The 12,744-nt window shown below is 42.1% G+C and overlaps 2 protein-coding genes across 8 annotated transcripts in view; one reads left to right on the forward strand and one right to left on the reverse strand.

Annotated features, from left to right (window-relative positions):
* Positions 1–5,807, forward strand: part of urb2 (URB2 ribosome biogenesis homolog) — a 31,102-nt gene extending 25,295 nt beyond the window's left edge. For all 5 annotated transcript variants that reach the window (XM_059648359.1, XM_059648360.1, XM_059648361.1 and 2 more), the window contains exons 9-10: positions 2,606–2,745; positions 3,672–5,807. In XM_059648359.1, the coding sequence (XP_059504342.1) occupies positions 2,606–2,745; positions 3,672–3,869 (338 nt within the window). In that variant the 3' untranslated portion in view covers positions 3,870–5,807. The remainder of the gene's footprint in view (positions 1–2,605; positions 2,746–3,671) is intronic.
* Positions 5,808–7,037: 1,230 nt separating this feature from the next.
* The window catches only part of memo1 (mediator of cell motility 1), a 43,993-nt gene continuing 38,286 nt past the window's right edge, over positions 7,038–12,744 (reverse strand). For 2 of the 3 annotated variants that reach the window (XM_048536937.1, XM_048536938.2), the window contains exons 8-9: positions 8,518–8,622; positions 7,038–7,711 (exon numbers count right to left, since the gene is read on the reverse strand). In XM_048536937.1, the coding sequence (XP_048392894.1) occupies positions 7,580–7,711; positions 8,518–8,622 (237 nt within the window). In that variant the 3' untranslated portion in view covers positions 7,038–7,579. The remainder of the gene's footprint in view (positions 7,712–8,517; positions 8,623–12,744) is intronic. The other variant, XR_009446123.1, reaches the window with a different exon arrangement.

Genomic DNA, 12,744 nt, shown 5'->3' on the forward strand with positions numbered 1-12,744 from the left:
CAGACCCATCCCCCTATAACCCACACACCCCTGAACACTATGGGCAACTTAACATGGCCAATCCACCTAACCCGCACACCTTTGGACTGAGGGAGGAAACCGGAGCACCCGGAGGAAACCCACACAGACACGGGGAGAACGTGCAAACTCCATGCAGACAGTCGCCCGAGGGTGGAATCGAACCTGGGTCCCCGGTGCTGTGAGGCTGCAGTGCTAACCACTGAGCCACCGTGCCACCCAGAGTGTCAGCCATGTTTACTGTGGGGCTGGAGATATGCATGGGTCAGAACAGCTGGGTACAACAGCTTTGTGAATCAGATAGGTTTCATGACCACAGATGTTAGCCTTGCGGTGACTGTCACTACGACTTATTTCATATCTTGAATTAGACAGGAAAAGACTTTCACAGATTTACAAGGGCTTTTACTTTGAATCAATAGTTTAGTACAAAGACCAGTTTCCTCTGGAGCCTGAATTTGCAATCTTTTGAACAACAGATTCATATACTAAGCTAGAGTGGAATACCATTACTGCACTTTTAAATGTGCTATTGAAATGTCTCAAAGCAGCTTGCATTTATATTTTGAAAAAAAGGCAAAATGAACAGTTGCTGGAAATTTGAAATAAAAACAAAAAATTCTGGAAGTGTAGGTCAGGTACCATTACAGAGAGAAAAATGAGTTAATTTTGTCAGAGCTCTGGCTTCATTTGTTAAGTGTTTGCAACATTTTCTGTTTGTGCTGTATTTATAAATCATCTTCAATGTAGTAAATTAGTCTGAAGGCATTTCGCGGGAGCATACTCAGAGAAAATGTGACATTGCGCCACATGAGCATATACTGAGGGCAGTTGACCCAAAGCTTTTTCAAAGGGGTAGGTTTTAAGGACTGTCTCACTGGAAGGTAGAAAGACTTGAGAGGTTTAAGACAGACATTCCAAAGCTTGTGGACAAGGTGGCTGATGATGTTAGAGAAATCAAAATTGGTAATACATAAGTTATCAGAATTGAAGGAAAGCAGGTCTCTGAAAGTTGTCGAAAGGCATGGAATGGGAAGGGTCTGTTTCCGTGTTATGTGACTCTATGACTAAGTGACAAAGAGAGGAGCGAGACCATGTTTTCAACAAACAGTGACAGCACCTCTCCATAACTGCGGGTGAAAGAAAAACCTTGCAGTATCTTGTGGGAATCGCAGGCCAAGACTCCAAGGACCTATGCTCTTGCCGTTATGTACTCCACTGCAGAATACTCCTCCCTGTTGTGGTACCAATCTGCACACACAAAATGTATCAGTGTACAACTCAAAAATGCACATCCTCATGGTAGTCTCTGATCCACCTTCCTTCCTGGATCACAGTTCTGAAAAACAGCTTGCTACTGGGAAGATCTATTCCAACCCATGCCTACCTTTGTTGAGCGACCTTCCTCAACCCACTAACAAAATGCCATCTCTCTCGCCACCCTATTTGGTTAAAACGCACCACACTTGGGAGTAACAGCCCAGGATCTGTGCCAGGAGAAAACGTCGCTATAGAAATCATTCCCTCATTGTAGACCCCACTGCAGCTCCACCCAGTTTTGATCTCCCAGTGTGGCACTGTAGCCATCTTGAATTGTTTCCAAACTGGCCAAGGTTTTTGAGCAGCCACCCAACATCACGGTGCTCACTCAGACCATCTAGATTGCAGGCTGTGCTGAAGTCCGGACAATTTCTCATGTCAAGGAGAGTCCATTGGTGAAATTTGAAAGTGGGTTTAAAGAGTTCTCTTTGGCCACACTCATGAATATTGCTTGGCTTTGTGACATGCTAAAGAAATACAGACATTCAAAAGTATAAGTATTCAACAAGCATTTAAATCTTAAACGTCAATCACAAGCGCTTTTAAACCCTAATATTTTGTATAATTTTTTGTTCAATTACTTTGTAAATTACTTGAGACCAGTTAGCTGGATGGCAATGCCAACAGCGAGTGCCCAATTCCTGCACCAACCAAAGTTACCATGAAGCACTCTCCCCTCACCGGAGGCATAGTGACCCTCGGGTGAAACCACCACCAGCCATGTCCCTCTAATGGGAGAGCGACCGTACGGTCTGGTAAGACTATGGCAATTTTACTTGAACTTTTAAATAATGAGGAACTTAATGATGCAGTGGGTTACTGAAATGATTTGGATTTAAAACCAGCTGCTAACATTTTGGCTGAAGAAGTCAGTTCAAGCTGCCCGAAGCTAATGTGGGACCACAGCACAAAGTGGGTGACTCATCACAGTGCCTCAGTGTCAGAGGCTGGGGCAGACTAGAATATGACGATGATTTAATATTTAAGATTAGAAACATTGCTTTTCACTTATGTCATTCTTCTGCTGAGCACAAGAGGTAGTCAAAAATGATTTTACAGGTAATCTGGGATAGCTGAGCAGTTCAGTGATGAGTGACACAGCAATGCAGCAAATGTTATGAGAGGGTGAATCAACAAGTATTGTGCCAATAGTATCCCAAATCCTGATGCCACAATACAACAAGGTGCCAAAATAGGTAGGGCATTCCTATATGTTTCACTAAGAAGCTGCAGCCTGGAATCTTTAATGAATGTGCTTTTATTATAGGTGTGACTGAAGTCAGTGAAGTGGTCCTGGAATGTGCATATTTGGTCGAAAGGATGTGCACTCAGATTGCGTCAAAAGAAGAGAAATTTGCAATGTTTTCCTCCTTTGCAGTGGCAGAGTACGTCACTGAGTTACAAAAGGTAATCACCGCCAACAACTAACTCACCTTGTAATTGTCTGAATTCAATAGGCAATGAATGAATTTTTGAGCAGAGACTCAGTAAAAGGATTCTCACCACTGAAGGGAATGGGTTACAAATTCACTCCCAAACCTTGAACGTAAATTTGGTTTGAAAGCCAATTTTGCCCAGAGCAAGTTCCCAAAACCACTGTCATGTGATAATGACTGTATCATTTTTCTGATGTTTTTTGAGGGATAGAGTGGGGCACAGAGGATAAAACCTCCTTTCTTCAAACTACAGCATGAGACCTTATATGTGCCCCTGAAAGGGAAAACAATGGCTTAACATCTCATTGCAAAGACAGAATCACAGAAAGTGCACCTCTCCTTCAGCCTGGTTTCTGTTCTCGAATGGGACATGACCACACAATCTTCTGATACTCATAGCTAGTGGGGTGGGGGTGCCACCAGTGGAACTAAAATCATGTAACATCCTGCTGTATTATACTGCAGTGTGTCAGGAATGTGGTTTGTGCCCATAATTGTTTACTGGTTTTCATTTCTCCCCCCAGTCCAAGTCCCAAACATAATGGGAAAGATGAGTCAAGAGAGGGGGAGAGAGACCTACTGCTGCTCTCGGCTCTCCTGCTCTAAATGATCATTTGCGAGCCCTGCAACCCACTGGGGACTTACACACAAGTGCAGCCAGTGGACCTATGGAGTATGGTGGAACATGGAGATTAAACCATAGATTGTTCATTCAAATTGGCTTACGCTGCAATCATCTCCCATCAAGGAGGACAATGCTGATGTTACCAGTAAAACAGCAGTTACTTGTATCTCATGTTTTTTAATATTATTGAACTTCACAAAGGTTCTGACAGCTGTTGTATATATTTTTAAGTGTAGAAGGAGGTTTCTATCTGTGTATGTTTTTATTTTCAGGTCACCCTTGACCCAGATGTGAAAAGACATTTGACGTTAGGAATGTATCATCTCCTGGACCTGGTCACAGAGAGCGATCTCCGGTTCCTCAGTGCATCACTACAGCCTGGCATGAGGGAAGTGTTTAAGGAGTTGTACAACGGTTACACGCACTACCACAAGAGTAAAAAACAAGGCGAGGAGAAATACACAGCCTGAACTGAAAGGAACAAGCCATCGTTCGCTTTTGCAGATTTGCACCGCTCCCTCTCACCAAAGATCTCGCTTGTGGTTGCCGAGCCTTGGTGATCAGTTGCCCACCGGGGTCCGAGCCAGTGGGGTGGTTCACCTCTTGATCCTTGAGTGGGAATCAGAGATTTAACCATTTCTTCAGCCAGTGCCTACATCTGTACTTGTCACAAAACCAAGCTGAAAAGGAAACCCAGCTCTTTCAAACCCAAACCTCTACAACTGAGGCTGATTCACTAGTTTTAGTTGCCTGTTGAGATCAGCCAAGAAAACATGGTTTAGCAACCTTCTCAGTCAGCACCCTTTTAAAAGATATGAAAATAACTGGGATATGATGAGGCACCTCCTCTCTCTCCACTCCTTATAGTTCTGTGTGGATCAACTAGCCAATTAAATGGCTCTGTACTATATCTGGGGAGGTGTGCTGCTGGTATAATTCCTGTTACAATCCATGCACAAACGCAGTGCTTGAAAGTGAGGCAAGAATTATTTTTAGACATTCTGCTCATCATTGGCTTGACTTATTGAAATTGTTATTTGTTCATGAAAATGTGGAACTACCAGCTAGTGCTGCATTAATTGCCCATCCCTAATTACCTTCGAGGTGGTGTTGGTGAGCAGCCTTCTTGAACCACTACAGTTCTTGGATGTAGGAACACCAACAGTGCTGTTAGGAAGGGAGTTGATGGATTTTAACCCAGGAACACTGAAATGACTACAATATAATTCCACCTCAAGATGGTGTGTAACAGGGTAGTGTTCCTATGTGTCTTCTGCCCTTGTTCTTCGAAGAGGAGTTTGGTGAGTTACTGCAGTTCATTTTGTAGATGGTATACGCTGTTATTGCTCTGCGTCAGTGGTGAAAAGAGTGCCACTCAGGAGGGTTCCCTTGTCCTGGATGGCTTGAGTGTCAGTGGCGTTGTACATACCCAGGCAAGTAGACAGGCAGTGAGTTACTTGCCACAAGAATTACTGACCTACTGTTCTGGTCACAAAGTTAAAAGGGCTGGTCAAGTCCACTTTTGAGTTAATGATAACCATCTTCGTCTCCCCAAACCCAGGAAGTTGCTGCTTGACGGCAAGGGCAGATATATTCGTATCCTCTCTGAAGTTCTGTATTTCCGTCCATATTTGGACAAAGGCTGTAACAGTCAGAGCAGAACTCAAACTGTGTCAATCAGTAGATTCTTGTTGAATGAGTGCTGCTCAACAGCATTACTGACAACAACGTGCATCATGCAGCAGATGATCAAGAGCAGACAAACTGCTAATTGACAGATAGTGGAAACAGTTTGGTGTCAAAGCCTGGTCAGAGTCATGAGTATGCTGGGCTTTGACTTATTAACAAAGCCTGTACTTTAAGATTTACAGATTTGAAAGGCTAGACAGAAAAAGCTTGCTGGTCCATAGGAAATGTGGTGTAAACTCATTTAATAGGCAGCTTATTCCAATGGGCCAGTTAGCTCCTTGTGGACTGATTAGTGTTAATTTATGAGGCTGAGCCTTCTTAGCACAGTAGGTAGCGCATTAGTCTCATAATGTGTGGGTCCTGACTTCAAGCCACAGAAGGCAAGCTTGTGAGCTGATGGCTCAGTAGTTAGCACTGCTGCATCATAGTGCCAGGGACCTGGGTTTGCACATTCTCCCTTGGTCTGCATGGGTTTCAATAGATGTGCAGCCTAGATCAATTGGCCATACTAAATTGCCCATAAATGTTCAGGGATGCAGACATTAGGTGAGTCATGAGGGATAGGTCGGAGTGGGATGCTCCAAGGGGTGGTGTGGACTTGTTGGACCAAAGGGACTGTTTCCACATTGTAGGAATTCTATATTGTATTAGTTAATATTGCTTTATTGCTGTTGTATTTTAGCTTATTTGTAAATAAATATGGAACAATTCTAACCGAAGAGGGTGATTTTTTTTAAAACAATTATGTTCCTTGCTATAATTAGCCCTAGTGGTGTTAGTATAGTTCTAATTAAGTGTTGTGTAGAAAGTATTTTCAGCAGGTGAGACAAATCTATTGAAGAAAATGGGAAACTGTAACAGCCATTTAGGAATTGTATATACAGTATGAGCCTGAAGACTTTTTTTTGCGTTAGTCCAAGAATCTATGGACCTCGAGGCTGCCCATGGTCTCAGCCCGACTGGGATAATGCAAAGATAAGTACAGACTTTGCACCTTTAGTATACTTGGCCTACGAAAAATATTTTCTCACATCAGCTTTGAAATTTTCAATTAATTCACCTTCAAAAGTTTATGGAACATTGGCAGTACCTGACAGCTTTGAACATTAATTTTAACATTCCACCTCATGGAACCAGAGGAAATTATTTTTCATGCATTCTTTCAACTTCTATAATCACAAACATCTCAAATCAGCTCTTTATTTTCTAGAAAGGAAATACAAGACTAATCTAAAGCAACCCATCCTCAAAATAACCCTTTTTGCTCAGTGGAGAATAATCTCTCTCTGGCTAGCTGAGACACTTTTATAAGCTATAGATCTGTTTTATTTCCATCAGATTTTCTTGTTTTAACAGTACTTTCTTCTATCCATATTTCCCTGGTCCCTTACGGTCTATGGGTCATATCACAAAGTACCACCACATTCAAGGATTTCAGCCTCTTTGATCAGCAATCATAAACCTTGAACTCAAGACAGATTAAGTGCTCACTTAAATTTGTGGTTGTGTTCCTTAAAATTATGAACTTTGAAGAGAAACAATTAAGTGAGTCATATGTTCCCCTAGGAATCAACATAAAAGGCAGGGTAGGAGTCTTCAGACATTTCCCACCCAGAGAAACAGCGCAGGCTGAAATACTGTACCATACTGTGTGCATGCGTGCGTACGCTGGTGCAAAACCATATCAGCAGCCAGGGCAAAAGTACTACAAGGAAAGTAATTTAAGAATACAATCAAGAGAACAAGAAGTCTGTGGTAAGTGAAGCTGAAGCGAAACTGACAATGCCACTGTATTAACAGTATTAAAGCAAAATGATATTAAACAGGCTAAACAAGGAACTTACTGTATAGAACTAACATTACAGGACAAAAAATGGTGAGGGGAGACTGATGGATTCATCCTGCTGAGTAACATTCAAGCAAAATTAGAAACTATGTGCTATGAGCAATGAAAATAATCAAGAAAAGAATTAACTTTAATTGTTTTTAAAAATAGGTAATAAAAACACTACAGTTAGTGACAAAATTCAGATTACACATTGGATAGCAGGAAGTCTAAATCATAAGACCATTTTGGTGTGTGTAGCCCTTTATTAGCAACTAAACAGAAAACCTTATACAATGTTGGCAGCAGCTGTTTGCACTGCAGCTTATATCTTGAGTAACTATGGTATGAGATTATAAATGCAACTGACGTGAATATGAACGGTACACTCTCACCCACACCTGCAGATCTATCTGTAAGCAAGTACGTGTCTACACTTTGAGGTTGCCATCGGCCAACTTAGCACTAGGTTACGTCATCCTGTACCTCACTTCAGCTTAAAGAAAACAAAAAGAAAGCACATGTCAATCAAAACTATGAGGGACTACACCTCAAGAAAGTTCAAAAGTTCAACATTAGACAGCTCCAAATAATGGAGGTATGTCTTTAAGGGAAGGCTGGGACCAGGAGACTGAGGATGCAGTGGCTTTCCTGAGTAGCGATGATTCAGTGGACCATCAAAGTACCCGCGGCATAGCTAACGGAGCTATCCTCCCAGTTTTTGCATTGACTTGATTGGGCATAGTTTAGGAAGGAGAAAGCCATATTCATTCCACTTTTCCTCAATTCTGCCACAGCCTGAAAGACAAAAGAAAATAGCCTTTTAAAGATCCCATCAGCAAAACCTAGGAGGGCAGAGGGAGATCAGGAAAGATGATACTGGTTGCATACATTCTCGTGTTTTTTGACAACAAACCTATGGACAGTATGAACCATCTCTTAACCTTAGCCAGACCACAGTATGATCAGCAAGTACAGGGACCTCTCATGCTCCAGGTACTTAATGGATTCATGGAGGTAGAGTTGAGTTAGGATTTGATTTTTGTTTTTTAATGTCAATGGGGAAAACAAAAATACTGAGCTGCTAACACACACTATCCCTTTTGAATGTTTGTCAGAATTATTGGAAAAGGAATGGGTGAATGCTATGGGAGCTGCAGCCTGACGACGGTCTTTGACTGTGGAGTCACATTTGTTACAACGCCTCTTAGCTTCTGCTTGTGGTAAAATAAATGGAAGTTACGACAGCAGTTAGGAAGCTGGCACTATCAACTCTTTGGACTCCCAACTGACTATTAGACTTTAAAGACATGCAGCTGAAAAGTATGCATGCTCAGTAGGCTAATCACAACCGTAAAACACAAATGTATGGATTTCATTTTTGGATGAGACTTTCTGGTATGGAATGGAATCTTTGCTCTACTCAAAGCAATTAACAGGAATGTGCTCTCTGTAGTTCATTAGAAAGTATTGGATACCTAGCATTTATAATTAAAAGTAGTATTAACTCTTTGCAATGTAAAGAATACAGTTAAAAACAACCAGCAAAATGGTCTTAGAATACACAGGACAAAAGGAGAAGAAATAAGTAACTTCTAACTTACGTTGAGCAGAACGCCAATTGGGTGGCGACCGCAGATTGTATTGTGGTATTTCTTCAAATAGTTGTTAAATGACACAGCATCTAGTTGCTCAATAATATCCATACCCTGAAACAAAGTAGATTAAGTCATCGAGAGAGAGACTGTTAAGAACTGTTCTGCAGTTCAATTCAAAACTATCCATCTTCAGGGAACGTTATTGTTTAGCCATCTTCAGAAACCAGCATGCACTGTGTAAATGTCAGTTCACCATAAAATACAAACCAAACCGCAGATTCAGTGACTGTCATTACAAATATAAACACCACCATAACTGGAAAATGGCTCACTTCCACACATTCATTCGCTGGCTGAATGCCAATTAGTGATAAGCTCACCCTCGCACACTTCAAACACCTGGCCTTTTAACTACTCCAAGAAAGTCCTGAAAATCTCCAGAAAAACTGAGTGCAGTATGCTAACTTTTTAAAAAAATTCATTCTTTCACACCAGCATTTATTGCTCATCCCTAATTTCCCAGAGAACAATCAAGAGTCAACTCTATTCCTTTGGGTCTGGGGTTACCTGTAGGTCAGACCAGGTAAGAATGTCCTTCATGGAAGGAAACTTAAGTAACAGTATAATCTTGATGAACAATCTGATTATCCACTTTTTTATTCTGTGCTTCAATACAGAATTTGATTTAAATTGATTTGATTTATTGTTGTCACATGGACCAAGATACAGCGAAGAGTGTTGTTTTGCGAGCTGTGCAAGCAGATCATACCAAACTGCTTGGGTAGGAAAGTGCTGAATATAAATGTTACAGCCGCAGAGAAGGTGAAAGACCGATCAACATTTGAGAAGTCCATTCAAAAATCTGATAAAAGCAGGGAAGAAGCTGTTCTTGAATCTGTTTGTATGTGTATTCAAACATTTATAACTTATTGTCAACATAAGAGGGTGGAAGAAAATATAACCAGGGTGGGATGGATCTTTGATTTCCTGAAGCTAAAGGAAATATAAATGGAGTCGATGGATGAGAGGCTGGTTTGCATGACGAACTGGGCTGCGTTCCCAAGACCACAAGAAGCTCAAGAGTTGTGAACAGCAGGTGCCATACCACACTGCGATACATCCAGATAGATACACTGTAGAATGCATCCTATTAAAATTGTGGTGTTGATGGTAGCCATGATGTGGTGGTCCCAGGATTGGACAGGAGTGGACAAAATCAGAAGTCACAGACACCAGGTAATAGTCCAACCGGTTTATTTGAAATCACAAGCTTTCTTAGAACAGATCTTTTGTCAGGTGCAGTGAGAGAAGAACACACATACAGAGATCATGCAACTGGTGAGAGTGGAGTGTCAGATAATAAGCCTCTGCAGGACCAAGAGTGTGAGACAGTGAGTGAAGCCGAATAACCAATAAAGGGATGACCTAAAATATGAGTAAGTGAGGCAGAGAAATTGTTACAAAAATTAAAAATAAGGCAATGCTGGAGATAAACCAAATGACTGGAATAACATAATTAGTACAACAGTCACACGCCAAGGGCCTAAGCAATGTAATAAGTAACTCAAAATTGTACAACTAAGAAAGGTTGAGAGATCATAATTTATCACGGTGATGGTATCAAAACAGGACAGTAAGGAAGATGTTACAGATACAGAACAGTCTGGTGGGGTCACATAGCGCAACATGAACCCAAGATCACGATTGAGGCCATCTTCATCGGTAGGGAACTCGGTTATCAGTTTCTGCACAGCGATTATGTATTGTGTTATTTCAAAGCCTACGGAGGACACTTATCTGAAGATTGGGGCTGAATGCCCTTGACCGCTGAAGTGTTCCCCGTCTGGGAGGGAACATCCCTGTCTGGCGACTGTTGAGAGGTCCATTCATCTGTTGTTGTAGCATCTGCACGGTCGCGCCAATATGCCATGTCTCGGGGCATCCTTGTCTTCTATCTCACGCTGCAGACAATGGCCGAGTCACACGAATATCTGCCGTGTATGTGGTGGGTGGTGTTCCCACGTGTGATGGTAGTGTCCATGTCAAAGATCTGACGTGTCTTTCAGAGGTTGCCATGGCAGGGTTGTGTCAATATCACCCTGAAGGCTGGGTAGTTTGTTGTGAACAATGATCTATTTAAGGTTTGGTGGTTGTTTGAAGGCGAGAAGTGGAGGCATAGGGAAGATCTTGTCAGGTGCTCATCGTCAATGACATGTTGAAGGCTGTGAAGAACTTTGCATAATGTCTCTGCTCCAGGGAAGTACTGGACGACAAAGGGTACTCTCAGTAGTATCCTGTGTCTGTCTTCTGAGGAGATTATTGCGGTTTTTCCACAGTGGCACTGGTGGTCAATGAGTTGAGCAACATATCCCATTCTTATGAGGACATCCTTCAAAACCTATAGGTGCCCATCACTTTCCTCCTCATTGGAGCAGATTCCATGTATGAGCAGTGTTTGCCCTTAGGGAGTGGAAGCTAGAAAAGTGCAGTAACATGAGGTTATCCGTGGCCTTGCAGTAGAGCGATGTACTGAGGTGTTCATCCTCAATAAAGGAGTGTGTGTGTCGAAGAACAAGACTGATCCTGAAGAGCAGTCGATGGTAAATCTGATGGTGGGATGAAACTTGTTAAAATCGCTATGTTGTTGTTTCAGTGATTTCTCGCCATGAGTCCAAAAGGAAAAAAATGTTGTCAATGTATCTGGTGTATAGCGTTGGCTGGAGGACCTGCACAGCTAAAAAGTCTTGCTTGAATGTGTACATGAAAATATTGGTGTATTGGGGTGCAAATGTGGTCCCCTTGGCTGTTCCGTCTGTCTGGACGAAGAATTGGTTGTCAAAGGTGAAGAAGTTATAGTTGAGAATGAATGGGTTGTAGGATGGCATATGTAAGTTGGCAGCTGTTGGTACTCAGTTCTAAGGCTGTTGCAGCGATGCCGTTATCATGGGGGATGCTAATGTGGAGTGCTGAAACACCCATTGTGACAAGGAATATTCCTTGTTTGACTGGTCCATAGGTGCTGAATTTCAGTAAGAAATCTGTAATGTCGCGACAGAAGCTGGAGGTTCCCTGTACAATGGGTTTCAAGACGCCCTCAAAATAGCCAAAGGGGTTCTCTCACAGGTCCCATTGCCTGATATAACATGATGTTCAAATGTATTGGCTTTGTGAATCTTCAGAAGGCAGGAGAACTCTCCTTTGTGGAAGTATGCAGGATGAGAGTACATAGGATACTCTGAAGATCTGAATCAAAAGTCTTCATCAGTCTGTTCAGTTGATGGGTGTGAAGACAGCCTCAATCGTGATCTTGGGTTTATGTCACGCTACATGTGACCCCACCATATTGTTCTGTATCTGTAACATCTTCCTTACAGTCCTGTTTTGACCGCATCACCTTGATAAATTGTTATGATCTCTAATTTTATTAATTTAATTGGATTATTTATTACATTGATTAAACCCACGGCATGCAACTCTTATACCCATCATGTTATTCTAGTCATTTGGCTTGTCTCCAGCATCACCTTATTTTTAATATTTTGTAATTATCTCTCTGCCTCAATTAATTGGATTACAGGTCATCCCTTCTCTGGTTATTCAGCTGTTGACACTTCACTCACTGTCTAACACTCTTCGTCACCTGCACAGACTTATTACCTGACATTCCGCTCACACCAGTTGCATGATCTCTTGGTCCATAAACTGTGTCTGAGTGCTCTTCTCTCTCACTGTTCCTGATGAAGGGACTGCACTGACAGCTTGATTTCAATAAACCTGTTGGACTATAACCTGGTGTCACGTGACTTTTGACTCTATAAAAATTGGTAAGAGACCTTGCAGACATGCCAAATTTCCTTAGGCTGCTGGGGAAGTACAGGCATTGTTGTGCTTTCTAGACCATCACATCAAGGATGGTTGGACCAAGACAGATTGTTGCTGATTATCACTCCCAGGAATTTGATACTCTCCACACCACCACCTCCATCCTAGCACCACTAAAGCAGGCAGGGACATGCCGTCCACTCTGCTTCCTAAAGTCAGTGATCAGCTCCATCATTTTGCTAACGTTGGAGATTTTGTCCTTACGCCATGCCGCTAAGCACTCAATCTCTTTCCTGTATTCTGTCTCGTTGCTGTTTGAGATCTGACCTACATTGGCGACATCAGCAAACTTGTTGGGGTGGAATCTGACCTCAGTCGTGAGTGTGTAAGGAGTATAGTGGGGAGGGCTTG

The sequence above is a fragment of the Stegostoma tigrinum genome, chromosome 9 (genome assembly GCF_030684315.1).
Source record: "Stegostoma tigrinum isolate sSteTig4 chromosome 9, sSteTig4.hap1, whole genome shotgun sequence".
NCBI classification, from domain to species: Eukaryota; Metazoa; Chordata; class Chondrichthyes; order Orectolobiformes; family Stegostomatidae; genus Stegostoma; species Stegostoma tigrinum.